Below are 17,433 nucleotides of genomic sequence, written 5' to 3' on the forward strand. Positions count from 1 at the left end.
TGTGGGGCTCCTGGGCACAAAAGCCTTTCTGTGTCCCCCATTTCTTGATTACAGGAAATAGGCTTCACTCAGCCTCCATGACCTTCCCTCAGTACCAACTAGCAGGTTCAAACCGCTGCTAATCAGGGAAGGGAGGGGATGCAGAGACGAGGGAGGAACAGTCAAGAAACCGTAGTGCAGCCTTGGGGCAGGGTCCTGGTTCCCCCTCAAGGGATACGCACAACAACATCTTTGAGCTGTTTTGCGGATACTGAAACCTCCACCAGGTGGGAGAAGTTAACTGTCCGCTGCCCACAAGCACGCAGACCCCAGACCGGGTGGAACCGGAAGGTTGATGATACCGACTCCCACTTACCTCCCCACCAACCAATCAGAAGAATGTCCACTAGCTGATCACGCCCTTTTTGAGCTGTTACTATAACACTCCTCACTACCCCCGCCAGGTTGGTCAGAACACACAGTTTTGAGGGCAGGAGCCCGCTGTGGCCCCCTTTGCCTGGCAAAGCAATAAAGCTATTCTTTTCTACTTCACCCAAAACTCTGTCTCCGAGATTTAATTTGGGGTCAGGGTACAGAGGCCGGATTGGGCTTCAATGTGATGACTGTACATGTTGACAGCCCTGGCTGGGAAGAAACAGTCATTCAAGAAAGTGAGTAGACGCAGTTATGCCAGCAAATGTGTGCAAATGTACATGGCATGGAGTTTGGGGGCAAAAGGAACGGGGGCAGGGAGCTCTGGTAGAGAAGCTAACTGTCCACCAAATCCATGCCTGCCTCTCACTAGCAAAGACCACTAGCAGGGGCTCTGTGCCCCTCTTGTATCGAGGTGGAGCCGTGGAATCAGGTCCCATCAATGGAATCTGAGCAGAGTGATAGATGCCGTTTCTGGGCTGAGGTGGTAAAGAAGCAGGTGTGCCTTTTCTACCCTTTTCTCTCCAAGAGCTGAATGCCGGCAACTTTGAAGCCCAAGGGGGTGATAGAGCTGTGAAATGCAGGGGGCTTTATCCCTGAATCACCCACTGGCAGGGAATATAAGCCAGGGGGAGTTGTGTGGATGAATTACATTGAGTTTACATCATTGAAACTGAGAGGTTATTTGTTAGAGCATTCCCCTAGCTAGCGCAAGAAATGCCTTAACTACATGGGGAATAAGGAAAGAGAAGCGGAATTGGGCAGATGGGATTGGAAGCCCAAATGGCTTCTCATAAAAAGCCGAGTGGCCATGTGGAGCTCCAGAATGAATCTGGTGAAGGCTCATATGTTTGTAGCTGAAATCGACTTGACAGTCCAAATGTTTTGTCCATTTCAAGCAGTTTGGTTTTTGGATTAGGAAACGGAGATCCGGAAAGATGAAATGACGCAACCGAAGTCTCACAGGGGACTCATGCAAAGCGTTCTGGGATGAAAACCCTGATCCACTCGCCCCAGTCCACTCTCGGCCACTCATGTCGCCAGGCGCGGCGCCTCTTACTGCACCTTACCCGGACAGGATGCAACGAGCTGTATGAAACAGGACTGAGTTAGACATTTATAGCAGACTGTTTTTAGGGAAAGGTCACAAAACCATACCAACAAAAAAGCAACAGAGAAAAAAGAATGAACCAGGTGGGTTTCCTCAAAGACAGTGACAGGATGGGAAATGATTTCAAAAATGCTCCCTTTCCTGCAGTGGGTGTGCTCTGGGGGCTAGGGAACAGGGTGTCGCAGCCAGCCCGACTCTGCTCTCAGACACGGGCTAAGGCCCGTCCTCTTCTGCATTTTTCATCTCTGGTCCTATTTTAGCACCCAGCAGCCTTGCAATGGGCAGGAGGGGCTCCACCGCCCCGAGATGAGTGCATCTTCCCAGGACCAGCGGGGCTGTGGGCATCTCGCCACCACTGCCTCTGTGAACGGCTGGGAGGGGCCCCTCCAGCTGCCAGGACCTCTGCACATTCTTCTCCCATTGGAAGTGGCTCCTTCACTGCGAGCTGAGACCGCTGGGAATGCAGGGCAGCAAACGCAATCTCAATTTAGTGCGGTGCGAAGTTCTGGAAAAGAGTCTGGAGCACAAAATCTCAGTTCAATGATTTAAGATAAACGGGCAGGGTGCAGGGTGCAGAAGTAACTTCACTAAGGGAAGCACTGAAAACTGATAAGTGCGGGAAGAACTCCAGACATGCCTTTTATTGAACTTAAGGCTCCCAAGTAGGTTGACGTGGGTGTGCAGGCTTGTTTATTTTTTTCTTTATGAAGGGCCGTTTTTTTTTTTCTCCTCTTTCTCCGTGGTGACAGACACTTTTGTAATATGTCATATATATTTTATAATATGTCTTATTTCATTATACTTTATTAAATTACATACCATTATAATTATATATGAATCATTATACTATGTCAATACATATTTCATAATATGTCATATATGTCAAATATATGACATATATTTTGCATTTTTCTTAATTTTATCTCACTGTTCTGCCTTCACTTGTGCTGATTCCTCTGCCTAGGATTCCTTTCTTTATTTTTTTCACTTGGCGGACTCAATTTCAAAGAAGGCAAATAAGGATCACCCCTTCTAGGAATGTTTCTCTACGCACGCTCCATCCCCACCCCGGGTCTTCCTCTTTTTATGATCTCTTACTGTCCTTTGCTTACTTAATAATAGAAGTACTATATAATGACTAGTACTGCCTTGAGCCCGTTGTTCTAGAATTGGTATTGACGAGCTCCCACTGTCTGTGGGACAAATTCCTAGATCTGGAGTGCATCTTTTATTAGAGTTGCTGTTTGACAAGGGGCTCTTTGCAAACTCAAGCATCTAAGCCAGTGTAGCTCAATTCTTGGATGAGACCCCGAATGACCTACACTGATATATGTGCTAAAAGGTTGCGTTAGAATCAAGACTTCTGCTAGACTTGCATTCACCTAAGTGCCCTGGCACACCAGAAAAACACCCAGAGGTGCCAGTGAGAAGGAAAAGTTGTTCTTCCCTCCTACCAAAGTTAGGAGGAAAGGAACTAAGGGGGTACCACTGGTCATTTTTAGAGCTGTTCAACCTACAGATGTTCCCCTATGTTTGGGAAATTCCCACGCTATGATGTTTGGTGGGAGGGAGATATAGTTCTCCTGTACAAGCTGAAAATGTCAGATATTTGCGTCCTAGTCACGTCTGGGGAATGACTGGGCTCAGCCAGTCAGACACATCTGCCTCAGGCTTAACTTGAGATGCAAAGAGGCAGGGGGGTCAGAGAGTGCGGCAGGACAAAGGCAGCCAGTCCAGATCCTGGGGGCTGCGGAGGAATTCTGTGTGCAGAGGAGGCAGCTGTGTCTGGGACAGGGTTGGTAGCACAGGGAACGATTCCTCAGGAACAGATTCTTCAGGTACAGTGGAAGCAGCGTCCTCACTGGCCTAGTGCCCTGCTGTGATTTTGACTGTGCCTTCCTCTTCTTCCCGGCCCATTTCCTGAGCCCGCCTCTCCGTCCTTCCCCAGTGACTCTGGGAGCCCCCATGTAGCCCTCCAATACATTTCTTTTACATCAGCTGGGGTTGGATTCTTTTTCTGCTTGCAACGAGGAAATATGTCTGAAACAATCTACAACATGCTTAATGCTCTACTATATGCTTATGCCAGTCCTGTGCTTTGTATATATCTTCACTCACATCATCTACATAAACCCCTGTAAGGTGGCTATTAAAGCGCCCATTTTACAGAGAAGGATTCTGAGAGTCAGGTAGGTAAATTGCCCAAGGTCATACACAAGGAAGAGGTAGCATTGGGATTCTAAACAGGTCTGTCTCACTGAAGAGGTATATTGTCTGGCACAGTGCTGGGCAAAGCGAGGGCACTGATGGATGGATGGATGAAGGGATGGATGGTTGGGTGTGTGAATGGGTGGAAGGGTCAGTGGATGCAGAATGCATGCATGGGTGAATGAGTGACCAAAAGTATGTTTGCAAAAGAAAAATAAGCTGTAGTCCTTTTTCTGGTATTGTTTTAAAGACACTTATACGGAATATAAAGAACACCCCTGAGGCCTCCAGATCACATTCTGGAATTAGTTTTCCCATCATAGTGTAAAAGGCTTTTGCCTTTCCTATTCAAAACGTAAAGGCAGGCAAGCCTACTGCAGGGGAGCCAGGTGGTAAGTCAACCAGCAAATTTAGCTGCAGACACTCTTCTCGAGCCTCAATTTGGAAATGTAGAACTCTCTGATGAATAATCACTAGTTAATGAACTACTCAACCAATTGAAGAAAGGTGCTGACATTCGGGCAGACAGAAGTCATGGCCATGAGGTGAGCGCAGCCAGGAGCACGGGGATCATGCAGAGACCTGGGCGAGGTGTCCCGTTTCTCACCTGACATTCTCGTAGCGGTGGATGTAGATCCGGTGGAATTGATGCTGCAGGTGCTCGTCTTCCACGTTGGTCATGTCATTGATCATCTCCAGGACGACAAACCGGGGGAGCACAGACAGCACAAGCCGCTCCTGGGACACAGAGATGTGAGGGTGAGAACTAAAGTATTGCCTGCAGTATCGGTAAACGAGAGCCATCAAGCCATTCCATTACAGCCGCCTGGACGGTGAGCCCAAAGGGAACCCAGGATGGAGACAAACGGCCCGCCCACTGCCAAGCCCATCTAGCAGTCAGTTGCTGCAGCCCCCCATAGAGGTGCACCCTGAGGAAACTCAGCATGAGAAAACACAGGATGCTGGCCCCAGAGAGCTGAGCTGCATATCAAAAGCATGATTTCAATGAGCCCAGACTCCTGTATCTTCCTATACACAGAAAAGCGCTAAACTGCTTAACTTGAGATATCTGGTTTTCTTTAATTAACAGTAATCCTTTGATGTTCCAACTACCTGGTCCTTTGTTGCAAAAACTCCTATATATCTCGGCTCCCTCCCACCCACCATGCCTCTTTGGAACAGTTTTCTCAGCGTTATCTGAGATGCTGTGTCCCGGGCTTGCTGTCCTCACAAAGTCTGCTGAATAAAACATAACTCTCAACTTTCAGGCTGTGAATTTTTTCTTCAGTTGACGAGGGACGGTCTTGTTAGGCTGACCACTGGGTCTCAGAAGGGTGGATGGACCGTGTAGAAGTGATGGGGCTCTTGGCTGACTTCTCGAGGAATTGCTAATTTCGTACCATCCTATGAACATGACAAATATCTACGGAGTACTTGTTATTTGCCAGGCACTGTGCTGAGTGTTGGGTATACAGTGGTGAACCAAATGCATGACAGCCCTACTACTGTGGAGCTTACATTCTAATAAGGAATACAGACATTAAATACACACACCCAAACATCCCCACACATACTTACAAAATGTGACAAGTGCCAAGCAAGGACAGGTCATGATCAGAGAGTATCATGGCTGATAACAGGATTCAAATAGGGGGTTAGGAATGACTTTTCTAAGCAACTGATATGTAAACAGATACATGAAAGTTTGGAATGAGCCAGCCCTGTGTGGTACAAGGAGAAGGGAGCTCCAGGAAGAGGAAACAGCAGGTACAAATGTCCTGAGACAAACAGAGAGCAATGGTGTGCCTGGAGGGTGGTGATAGAGGGGTGTGGTGACAGTCAATGAGGGTGGAGGTGTAGATAAATGTGTCAGGCCTGCCTGAGATGTTAGCATTTAATTCCAGCTAAAGCTGGAAGGCACCGTGTGATACTAAGCAGGGGAGTGACATAAGCTGATTGATGTTTTAAAAGATCACCCTTGGACTTCCCTGGTGGCGCAGTGGTTAACAATCCGCCAGCCAGTGCAGGGGACATGGGTTCAAGCCCTGGTGCAGGAAGATCCCACATGTCGCGGAGCAGCTAAGCTCGTGCACCACAACTACTGAGCCTGCGCTCTAGAGCCCGTGCGCCTAGAGCCCGTGCTCAGTAACGAGAAGCCACCGCAATGAGAACCCCGTGCACCGCGACGGAGAGTAGCCCCCGCTCGCTGCGACTAGAGAAAGCCCGCGCGCAGCAACGAAGACCCACGTAGCCAAAAATAAACAAATAAATTTATTAAGAAAAAAAAAGGTTCACCCTTGGCTGTGGTTTGAAGAATGAATTATGAGAAGGGGGCCAAGGGTAGGGGCAGGGAGACCAGCTGGGGGAGCTCCTGCAGTGGTCCAGGGGAGAGGTGATGGGGGGATAAGATCTATAGGACTGGCAACCAATAGGAATGGCAGGAGAGAAAGAGGGCGTAACCGTGGTGATGACTAGGTTTTGAGTTTAGTTGATGGGAAGCCTGTGCTCCATTCACTGAAACAGGGCACACAGGAGAGGAACCAGGCTCAGAGACATTAACTCTTTATGGAGAGGAAAGGAAATGAGACACACACCTCCACAAATTAGGGACCTAACACTTGACAGAATAATATTCTTCCATGGTGATCAACACAGCAGATAAAAACAAAATAACTGTTTAACTAGCAACATGAACTAAATCCTAAAAAGATCTTGTGCTGTGGAAATGAGGCAAGAATCTGCTTCTTTTTTTTTTTTTTTTTCCTATAATTTGCTCTAGGGTGGAATGGAGTTTAAGACAGGTGTATTTTATTATTATTAATTTTTAAATTTAGGTGTAGTTGATTGACAATGCTGTGTTAATTTTTGCTGTACAGCAAAGTGATTCAGTTATATATACATATATATGTGTACATATATGTATATATATCTACACATTCTCTTTTAAAATATTCTTTTCCATCATGATTTACCAGAGGAGTGAATATAGTTCCCTGTGCTATACAGTAGGACCTTGTTCTTTATCATTCTATATATTGATGCAATAGCTTATATCTGCTCACCCCAACCTCCCACTCCATCCCTCCCCCAAACCGCTCCCTGTAAGATGGGTACATTTTAACCACCATAGTTTCTCATATCGTCATAGATATTTATGGACCCTAAGCATTTTCAGCATCTATTCTTTTATTTGTTCCTTGCAAAACCCTGAAAATAAGCAGGCACAAATAATTATCTTTATTTAACGGACAGACTGAGTCAAGTCAAATTACCTGCATGACCTGAACAGTTACCAAGTGGCAGTGGCAGGATGCAGTCCTTTACCATGTTTTTCCTGGATGGGATTCGTGGTGAGATGAGAAAAGCCCCAGATTTTGAGTCTGACTGGAGTTTGGGTCCTGCCTCTATCCATTTAATAGTAACATAGCATTAGGCGAGAGACATCACCTCTCTGTAACTTAGTTCCCTAATTTGGCAAATAACTATAATATCTACCTCACAGGGTTGTCGTGAAAATTCAATGAAATAAAATATGTGAGGGGCCTGGTGTTTATTCCCTCCTGCTTCCTCTCTGCTCTCCTCAACCCTGCCCTCATGGGAAGGGCTTTATTAATGAAGTGTCCACAGAGCTTCACACGATGAGGCTTTTTCCTCTCTTGAAAGCTGTCCCATCGTGGGGCTGAGAGCTGTCTGCCTCATGTCCATTTCATGTTCATTATGCTGTCTGTCAACTTCCCAGGTAATTGTGACCCTGTTCCTGCAATCCCTGAGGGGTGGGAGTCGGTGCTCATCACAGCTTTGAAGCACTCGAAGCCTCAGAAGAGTAGGTGCTAAATAAATATTTCCTAAACAAATGAGTGAACCCAGAGAAGGTGGAGACTGTGTCTAGCTCATGACTGCAACGCCTCCAATGGCCACCACGGTCCCTGGTACAGGATAATTGTTTGTTAAATAGATTCTTTGGCAATGCACATTCAATCTTCAAGTATGACACAGATGCTTTATGGGAGACTTTCAAAATAAAATTTTAATAGCAAAATTCTCCAGCACCCAGGCTTGCCAGCCTCCGGCTAGCCCTGCTACTGGCAACTGCCCCAGGTCCTGCCTCTGTAAAGCATTTTCTGGCAGGCAATGGGAAATTGCCTGGAGTCTGCTTATAAAAGCACACTTTTGCTTCCCTCGGATTTGTTCACTGCTTGAGAAACAGCGTTCAAATGCCCTGAAGACACAATCTGAAAGAAAATGGGAAAGTTTGCCCCTTAATACAATTCCCAACTCTTGCTGAGGCATAACATCTCATTTTCTGGCTTTGGAGATCAGAAGTACAAGAATCTCTCCTGAAGCCAGACTGTGACCCAGGGTGGCCTTTGTGTTCACATTCTGCACATCTTTTTCTCCCTGGGTTTTCTGCATTTGCATGAAAAGGGACCCTGGGTTGATTTCAAGTGCATCGGTGGCTCCTGCCTGGATTTTCCTCTCATCTCCTATAACTTACTCTATTCACGTCATCAAAATGGCTTCATGGGCAACAACTGCTACAGTGCACCCTTAGGGGGAAGTCAAGGTGAAAACCGTGAGGGGTTCAGGATCTTCACTTTATGTAAATGCTTGTCGTGGAGAAGAGAAACAGAGCGAGGCAGTCCTCTGATGCAGGCAGCGCTTCTGGGCAGTTATCCTGAATGGCTTAGGGAAGAACTCGCCACTCTCAGGCTCTTGCAAACCGAGAGACCTCCCATTTATCTCTCTCTACTGCAGGCCAAGCAGTGTTAACTGCAGTAAAGGTCCAGGCACTGATGAGAGACTTATCCTGGGTTTATAGATAATGTCTCACTTTAAAGTGATCGCTCATTATGTAGCGTGTCCAGTGCTTTGCATCCAGTATCTAATCAAAACCTCACATTAATTGTAGTAGGTTACTATTTTCATCGCATATTATATATGAGATACTGAGATTTAAAGAATTTAAGTGAAATGAGGCAGCCTGGAGTCATGCACTCGGTAAGTGCATAGTGAAGACTCAAGCCCATTTCTTTTTTCTTTAAAACTCAGATTGTAATTCATCCGTTTGTTCACTGATTTACCATGTCAAGGAGCAGGTGCTGCGTGACAGGTGCAGTCTGGACATGGAGAACCAGCAGTAGACAAAACCAGACACAGTACTCACCTTTGTAGAGCTAATGTTCTAGAGGAATGAATGGTAAATAAAAATACTGAGTAAGAATAAGAGATGCTGTTGACATGAAAATGGAATCGAATGCTTTGGAAAGACTTGGTACTACTGAGTAGCTAGAACATTGCAAACAACCTAGATGTTGGCAAGCCAGCCATATAAATTAGTGGGAAAAATAATAAAAAGCCAGAAGTCATTCTGATAATTTTGTGAGTACATTTAAGTATTTGGCTCCATTTTAAAGAACTAGAAATCCTGGCTGATGCACTATTAGCTGTGGTCTCTGTAAGAAGCAGTAGATCTCTGCTCAGGAAAATACGTTGGCCTTATTATCATTATTATTTTTCACACACACACCGTGTATTTTATTTTTACAAGAGATAAATAGACTGACACGAAGCATTGTAAATGGATGACCACAACAAAAGCAACAATGATTGCAATTACCAAACACGAAACACACTCACACTATGTCATGATATTGACATTCAGTCCAGTAATCCTCCACGGTAACAGCTCCTTTATTCTTCAGTGAAAATTGATTTGTATATTTTTTGCCTCTGAGTCCTTGTGGGATTTTTTTTTTTATTCAAACAGAAAGTCACAAAAATTGTAATCATCCTCATCAGTTCACTCAGTCCTGTGTAATTAATTTTTTTCACCTTGATCTTTCGTTACCACTTTTATGAATTCATCAGTTTTCCATTAGAGTTCTAAAAATGCTTATTCATTCAGTTCAGCAGTATAGTCAGTTACCAGAAACCTGTACTTGTCAGTCTTTTCCATGAATTCCTTGAAGATGAAACCCTTTTATAGGAACATTTTTGCAAAAGCATCAGAGTACACCCAGAACTGTCTGTAAATGACAAAAGACTTAAAAATGACCACGGTTAAAGATTTAATGAAAGTTCATAATAATGCAATTGACAAGGAAATTTAGTTATTTCTGAGATATACATTTTAAAGTAATAACTAGAATTATGACTTATAACATTATACCAGAACATATAAGATTTTTAGAAATTTCATGTAATGTCTGAAACATTTATATTAACATATTTCCATACAAATAACCCAAAGAAAGTTTACTATTAGTTTTTTGTTTGTTTTTTGTTTGTTTCTTTATACTGCAGGTTCTTATTAGTCATCAATTTTATACACATCAGTGTATGCATGTCAATCCCAATCGCCCAATTCAGCACACCACCATCCCCACCCCACCGCGGTTCTCCCCCCCTGGTGTACATACGTTTGTTCGCTACATCTGTGTCTCAACTTCTGCCCTGAAAACTGGTTCATCTGTACCATTTTTCTAGGTGCCACATACCTGCGTTAATATACGAGATTTGTTTCTCTCTTTCTGACTTACTTCACCCTGTATGACAGTCTCTAGGTCCATCCACGTCTCAACAAATGACTCAATTTCATTCCTTTCTATGGCTGAGTAATATTCCATTGTATGTATGTACCACAACTTCTTTATCCATTCATCTGTCAATGGGCATTTAGGTTGCTTCCATGACCTGGCTATTGTAAATAGTGCCGCCATGATCATTGGGGTGCATGTGTCTTTTTGAATTATGGTTTTCTCTGGGTATATGCCCAGTAGTGGGATTGCTGGATCATATGGTAGTTCTATTTTTCGTTTTTTAAGGAACCTCCATACTGTTCTCCATAGTGGCTATATCAATTTACATTCCCACCAACAGTGCAAGAGGGTTCCCTTTTCTCCACACCCTCTCCAGCATTTGTTGTTTGTAGATTTTCTGATGATGCCCATTCTAACTGGTGTGAGGTGATACCTCATTGTAGTTTTTTTTGTTTGTTTTGTGGTACGCAGGCCCCCCACCACTGTGGCCTCTCCCGTTGTGGAGCACAGGTTGTGGACACGCAGGCCCAGTGGCCACGGCCCACGGGCCCAGCCGCCCCACAGCACGCGAGATCCTCCCGGACCGGGACATGAACCCGTGTCCCCTGCATCGGCAGGCGGACCCCCAACCACTGTGCCACCAGGGAAGCCCTCATTGTAGTTTTGATTTGCATTTCTCTAATAATTAGTGATGTTGAGCAGCTTTTCATGTGCTTCTTGGCTATTTGTATGTCTTCTTTGGAGAAATGTCTATTTAGGTCTTCTGCCCATTTTTGGATTGGGTTGTTTGTTTCTTTAATATTGAGCTGCATGAGCTGTTTATATATTTTGGAGATTAATCCTTTGTCCGTTGATTCGTTTGCAAATATTTTCTCCCATTCTAAGGGTTATCTTTTCGTCTTGTTTATGGTTTCCTGTGCAAAAGCTTTCAAGTTTCATTAGGTCCCATTTATTTTTGTTTTTATTTCCATTACTCTAGGAGGTGGATCAAAAAAGATCTTGTTGTGATTTATGTCAAAGAGTGTTCTTCCTACGTTTTCCTCTAACAGTTTTATAGTGTCCGGTCTTACATTTAGGTCTCGAATCCATTTTGGGTTTATTTTTGTGTATGGTGTTAGGCAGTGTTCTAATTTCATTCTTTTACATGTAGCTGTCCAGTTTTCCCAGCACCACTTATTGAAGAGACTGTCTTTTCTCCGTTGTATATCTTTGCCTCCTTTGTCATACATTAGTTGACCATATGTGTGTGGGTTTACCTCTGGGCTTTCTAGCTTGTTCCATTGATCTATGTTTCTGTTTTTGTGCCAGTACCATATTGTCTTGATTATTGTAGCTCTGTAGTATAGTTTGAAGTCAGGGAGTCTGATTTCTCCAGCTCCATTTTCTTTCCTCAAGACTGCTTTGGCTATTTGGGGTCTTTTATGTCTCCATACAAATTTTAAGATGATTTGTTCTAGTTCCGTAAAAAATGCCTTGGCGTTATTTTAAGAGACTAGATAATGAACATATTATTTTACATTTAAGTTACAAATAAAATATTTAAGTTGAATTGTTCATAATTCCCAATTTCAATGTACTTTTTCAATTAACCGAGCAACCTTCCATCCAGATGATCTCAGCTAAAGGGATTTTACAATTCTTATTTGGGTGTCTGTCACCCTCCCTAAACTGTGAAGTATCTGAGAGCCAAGAGGATGTTTACTCCACCTCCAGAGCCTCGTGAGGATTTGCCATATTATCTGATTCCTTTGGTGACAAGACAGATACCCTACTCAACAAAGCTTAAAAAAAAAATCAGGCATTATCGTAACTATACTGGGTGTCTCAAGGAATCTAAGGGCAGAACCGAGGTTGGACTTTGGAAACAAAAGGATCCAGGGACCCATAATGACTCTTGCCCCTAAACTTGGGTCTCTGCTTCTCCTGTAGGTCAGCTTCATCCTTCTCTCTCACGTCTAAGCCACTGGGAGCTCTTGGTCCTTATGCCTTATATCTTTGGCCCTTTTGAGAAGATTCATGCTAGGTTCAAGACTCAACATGTCTGCATAGGGGCTCTGCTTGGGTCAACATCTAGTCAGGGTACAGGATCAGGATAAACATCATGGTCATTAATGGGGTGACCAATAAGAGGGGTGGGTTAGGTGCAGACAGGAGAAGGAAGTCCCAGAAAAGTGGGTACGTGGTGGCAAAAAAACTATGTGTACAATATGGTAGCCAATGTATGTCTGTAGAAGAAAGAGGTGCATAATAGATAAGATGCCTGCATCTGAACAAGGGTCTAGCTCTCACAGGAGGGATGGAGGGCAGGGAATCTGAAGTAAAGGTAAATGAGGGAAAAAGCAGTTACGTGCATCGCCTTGGAGCTGGGCTCTGGGTTTGAATCCTAACTCCGCCCGTTCCTGACTCTGTGACTTACCTTCTCTGTACTCCAGTTTCCCCTCTGTAAATTGGAGATGATAATCTTAGCATCACTTCATAGGGTTGGCATAGGCTTAAATGAGCTGATATTTGTAAAAGAATTTGATAGTGTCTAGCACACTGTAACCACAGGCCAAATGTTTGTTAAACTCACTGGCAAGCATGCTGTATTTTAACCATTGTTTTAGAACTCTAATTGTACAGTGGCGCTAAAACATAAAGCTTTTAGAATAGAGGGACGTTACGCAGGAAATAACGGGGAAAATGAATAGACAGAATACAATTGTCCTTCGGTATCCGAGGGGGATTGGTTCCAGGACCCCCCGCAGATACCAAAATCCATGGATGCGCCTTATATAAAATGGTGCAGTATTTGTACATAACCTACGAATATCCTCCTGTATACCTTAAATCATCTCTAGATTACTTATAACACCTAACACAATGTCAGTGCTATGTAAGCAGCTGTCGGTGTGGGGAAAATTCAAGTTTTGCTTTTTGGAACTTTCTGGAATTTTTTTCTTGCAAATATTTTCCATCCATGGTTGGTTGCATCCGTGGATGTGGAACCCATGGATATGGAAGGCTGACTGTATGTGAAAAGGTAATCGTGCTACATGGTGAAAAACCTCCAGTCGCACTTTCAATAATTAAAAAGTTAAAAATTTTATCGAAATCTGACTTTGTCATTTGAACTTTTGTCTTAAAGGGCTTATATGGAATGTTCACCCAGAACTGTTATTGTTTCTGAAAGCCAAGTGCAAGCACAGCCATTGAAAAGCTATTGTTTAACTGTCTCCTAAAGGATACAAAGAATGCTCTGTACATGCACTTTTGGCTGATTCAGCAAGGAGGTTAAAAAAAGTCTGGGCAACACCCATGTCTACTTGTTAGTGGTCTAAGACCCCAGGGACTCTGGTTCTGTTCAGAAATGCAACGACTAACGGGTTTTGGCATCAGGCAAGCTTGAGTTGAAACCTGTCTGAGTTCAACAACTGACTTGTTCTGTAACTATGATAACTTACATGAGCAACTCCTTTGTGCCTCAGTTTCTTCATCTACAAAATGGGAATAATAATACATGTCTTTCAGAAATTGTTTTTTATATTAAATCACAAAGCCTCTTTTATAGATCCTGGTATACAGTAGGTGCTTATTAAATAGCAGTAGTCATCAGATGTATTTTAATTCATCCCAGTGGTCAAGTCATAGACTGTGGCCTGCACTGCTCCATAGTCTATAGTCCATGAGTGCAATTTAAAGGATGAATCACAAAATTCAGATTTGGGGGACTTTTTTCTTTTTCTTAATCTCTTCAAGGAGCTGAGAATTTCTCAGGTCCCTTCATTTAGTAGTTCCCTGATTTATCAAATTGGGAACCTTGAGACAATGCTCTTGGCTCATTCTTTCATCTGCTCAGTCATTGCTGAATTCCTTCTCTGTGCCCGGAGATGCCAGTGCACAGGGCCAACCGAGGCCGTGTCTCCTTCCCAGACTGTGACTCAGGTCCTGTCACTTAGCTGTGTGATCCTAGACAGGTTACTCAACCTCTCCAAGCCTCAGTGTCTTCATCTGTAAGATGATAACAGTAGCTCCCTTATCAGATTATTGTCAGGACCCAGTGAGACATGTTTTTTCAACCCTGGGAGTGGAGAGGAGGAAGTAGGGGTGGTCTGTACCGGGTGCAGGCAGGAAGGGGGTCTCTTGTCTGTAGAGAATTTAAAATAATTATAACAGGGCAATTCCCTGGCAGTCCAGTGGCTAGGACTCCCTGCTTTCACTGCTGAGGGCCCAAGTTCAATCCCTGGTTGGGGAACCAAGATCCCACAAGCCACACAGCATGGCCAAAAAACCCCAATTATAACAGGATTAAGGTTGTTCTGCCTTTTATTATCACCACTCATTAGCAGTTTTAAACAATGTCAGCAATAAAATACTCCTCTCCACTCCCAAGATGACCGCTTAGCAGAGAACCTGGCATATAATACACTCTATAGTATAGAGCAATTAGCTCTTTGAATGCAGAGTGGCCCGTGATGTAGCAATGCACACTTTTGTCACCCGTCTCATCCTAACCAAGGCTCAGCACACCCATGGTAACCTTTGGTTGAGGGTCTAGTCTGATGCATCAACAGCTCTAACATGATGAAATAAAAAGGAAGGTACTTTTGTTTTCTTTGGGAAAGAAATGATAAACCAAAGGCAATATGACATTTGGGCAAGATGCTGAGCTCTCCTGAAAGGAATTTAGTCAAAAGGGAGGAATAAAGAACACATTTGTGAGCCCAGAAGACATTAGGCACTAAATCTGCTGCTGAGCAGCCCCTCTTGAAAATCTCAGCACTTCTTAAGGCTTGAGGATTTCAGAGTCTTTTTAGAGAGTGCTAAAAGGCTCTTGCACATGAGGTTCACTACGTTTTTCAGACACAGGTAACACGACTAAGCATCGTGCTATTTTCACTAAAAAGACATTGATATGTATGTTGGAAATCACAATCGGAAGAACTGAATTTGAGTCTTTTTTTTTTTCCACATGTGCTTACTAATTTTCTGATCTTGGGCAAGTTACGTAGTATCTTTGAATCTAGGACTTCCCTGGTGGTCCAGCGGTAAATAATCTGCCTTCCAACGCAGGGGATGCGGGTTCGATCCCTGGTGGGAGACCTAACATCCCACATGCCGTGGTGCAACTAAGCCCACGTGCCGCAGCTACTGAGCTTGGGCGCCTCAACGAGAGAGACCCTGTGCCACAAGCTACAGAGCCCTCGTACCCTGGAACCCGTGTGCCACAACTAGAGAGAGAAAACCCACACGCCACAACTAGAGGGAAGCCCGCATGCCGCAACTAAGACCCGATGCAGCCAAAAATAAATAAAATAAATAATAAATATCTCTGAATCTGAGTTTTCAGGTATAAAAGCAGGCATTAAATCTTGCTCTACCTGCTCCACAGAGGGGTTTTATTGAGGATGAGACATTCCAGCTTGATATTACAGTGTCCTACAATTAAAAAAAGGGGAGCGTTCTCCTTCTCTGTGCATGCAGCCTAGTTGACAGAGAGACCGAAAATGACTGCAATAAAATATTAATGACATTATGATAGAAGTCAGCCCAGGGCACCACCTGTCTCTTGCCTGTTCCAAAGAGATACCAGGATAACAGACGTGGAAAATGAAATGCTTTGAGCTGTTGGAGAGATGAAAAGAGATGAAATATTTACATCCTGGTGATTAATAGACAAAAGAGGTGGCTTCGATAGAGCTAAACCACAAACTCTTCTGGACAATGGGAAGGAAGAAAGAAGAGTTGATGGCATGGAGAGTTCAACAGGAACACGCCCTGTGGGATGTGTAAACCTCTGCAGAAGCTAGCACCCAACTGACTACAGGGGAAGGGAGAGCATTCTTCAACGTTTGTCAACAATACCCTCCTCCTTGGGGAAGGGGCCTCATGGCAACTGCTCCTTAACTCAATCATTATTTCATTCATTTCATACAATGTTACTTTCTGAATGTCTAATACCAAGTCAGATATTATGGGGGGTGGGTGGATATGAGTCCTCCAAGGATCAAGATGCTTGCAACCCAGTGTCAAGATATATATAAGACACGCCACACAAGTCAAGTTGCAAAGTGCCAAACTTACCAAACTCCAGTTTATTCTGAAAAATTGTATCTAAAAAAATCTTACTTTTATTTCTGGCACCTAACTCAGGGCTTGGTCTATATTTCATAATGCACTAACTTGATTGGCTATTGGCAATACATTTGTTACTATTATGAAAACTCTGAAAAGGGCTCTGAGAAAAAAAGTAGTTACTGTGGAATTCTGATTGGATTCTGTTGACTTAGTTGAGTCCTAAATAGTGAAAGGAAATCAGCCAAGTGTACTGAATAGCCCCTGGATCAAGCTGTGCCTGAAGCCTGTTAGGAATGGAACTCTGAGTCTAAAGCTGGCTTAGGAGGAGTGTGCCCCTTGTAAAATAATCTTCGGTGGTTATCAGTTTCTTGCACTCGGTGAGTAGGTAGGTGCAAAGCTGGGGCCTTTGGAATAGCTGGGAGAAGAAAGGAGAGCATAAAAATCCCATGTGAGAAAAGCAAAGGGAACTGCCCCCAAACCCTATACTACTCTTGGGCCTCCTGGACTCCATCACTGGCAGTAGAAACTTTCATGGAGGTTTCATTGGAAGCTAGCACCTCCACTAGATGCTTCTCTGGGTAGAATCACTATAACTTTTCCCTACTTAAGAAAACGGAATTGATTTCCCCAAGTCTCTCTGTTTATTACCATTGATTACATCATAGTCCTGGTGAGGCATCTGTGCACCTACCCCTAGATACTCAGTAACATGAGGCAATGCATTCTCCCTACTGCTAAGACCAAAACTAGTTGGAGAGTCTCCAGTGAGGAAGAGAGGGCAAGAGCCCTCCCAAAGGAGGGAGGGATATATGATGATGCACAGATTGTGAACAGGGTGGCATGTCCAGGAGACTTTATTAACCCACATGGCATAACGGTTGGTATATAGGCTCTGGAGCAAGACGGTCTAGGTCTGCAACTTACTAGCTATTACATAACCTCTCTGTTTATTGGTTTCCTCATCTATAAAATGGAGGTTAAAATACCACCCACCTCATAAGGTTGCTCTGAGGATTAAATAAAATAAAGTAATATACGTAAAGTGTATCGTATAACATCTAGCACGTAGTAAATGCGATATATGGGCTAGTTATTGCTACTTCTATC

General features: G+C 43.8%; 1 protein-coding gene across 3 annotated transcripts in view; it reads right to left on the reverse strand.

The window, feature by feature from the left end:
* The window catches only part of ADCY8 (adenylate cyclase 8), a gene marked incomplete at both ends in the record, with an annotated part of 213,885 nt that overhangs the window by 137,543 nt on the left and 58,909 nt on the right, over nucleotides 1–17,433 (reverse strand). For all 3 annotated transcript variants that reach the window (XM_082858592.1, XM_082858591.1, XM_082858590.1), the window contains one exon: nucleotides 4,338–4,468. In XM_082858592.1, coding sequence (XP_082714718.1) covers nucleotides 4,338–4,468 — 131 coding nt within the window. The remainder of the gene's footprint in view (nucleotides 1–4,337; nucleotides 4,469–17,433) is intronic.

This window comes from Leucopleurus acutus (genome assembly GCF_964270905.1).
Source record: "Leucopleurus acutus genome assembly, chromosome: 17".
Lineage (NCBI taxonomy): Eukaryota > Metazoa > Chordata > Mammalia > Artiodactyla > Delphinidae > Leucopleurus > Leucopleurus acutus.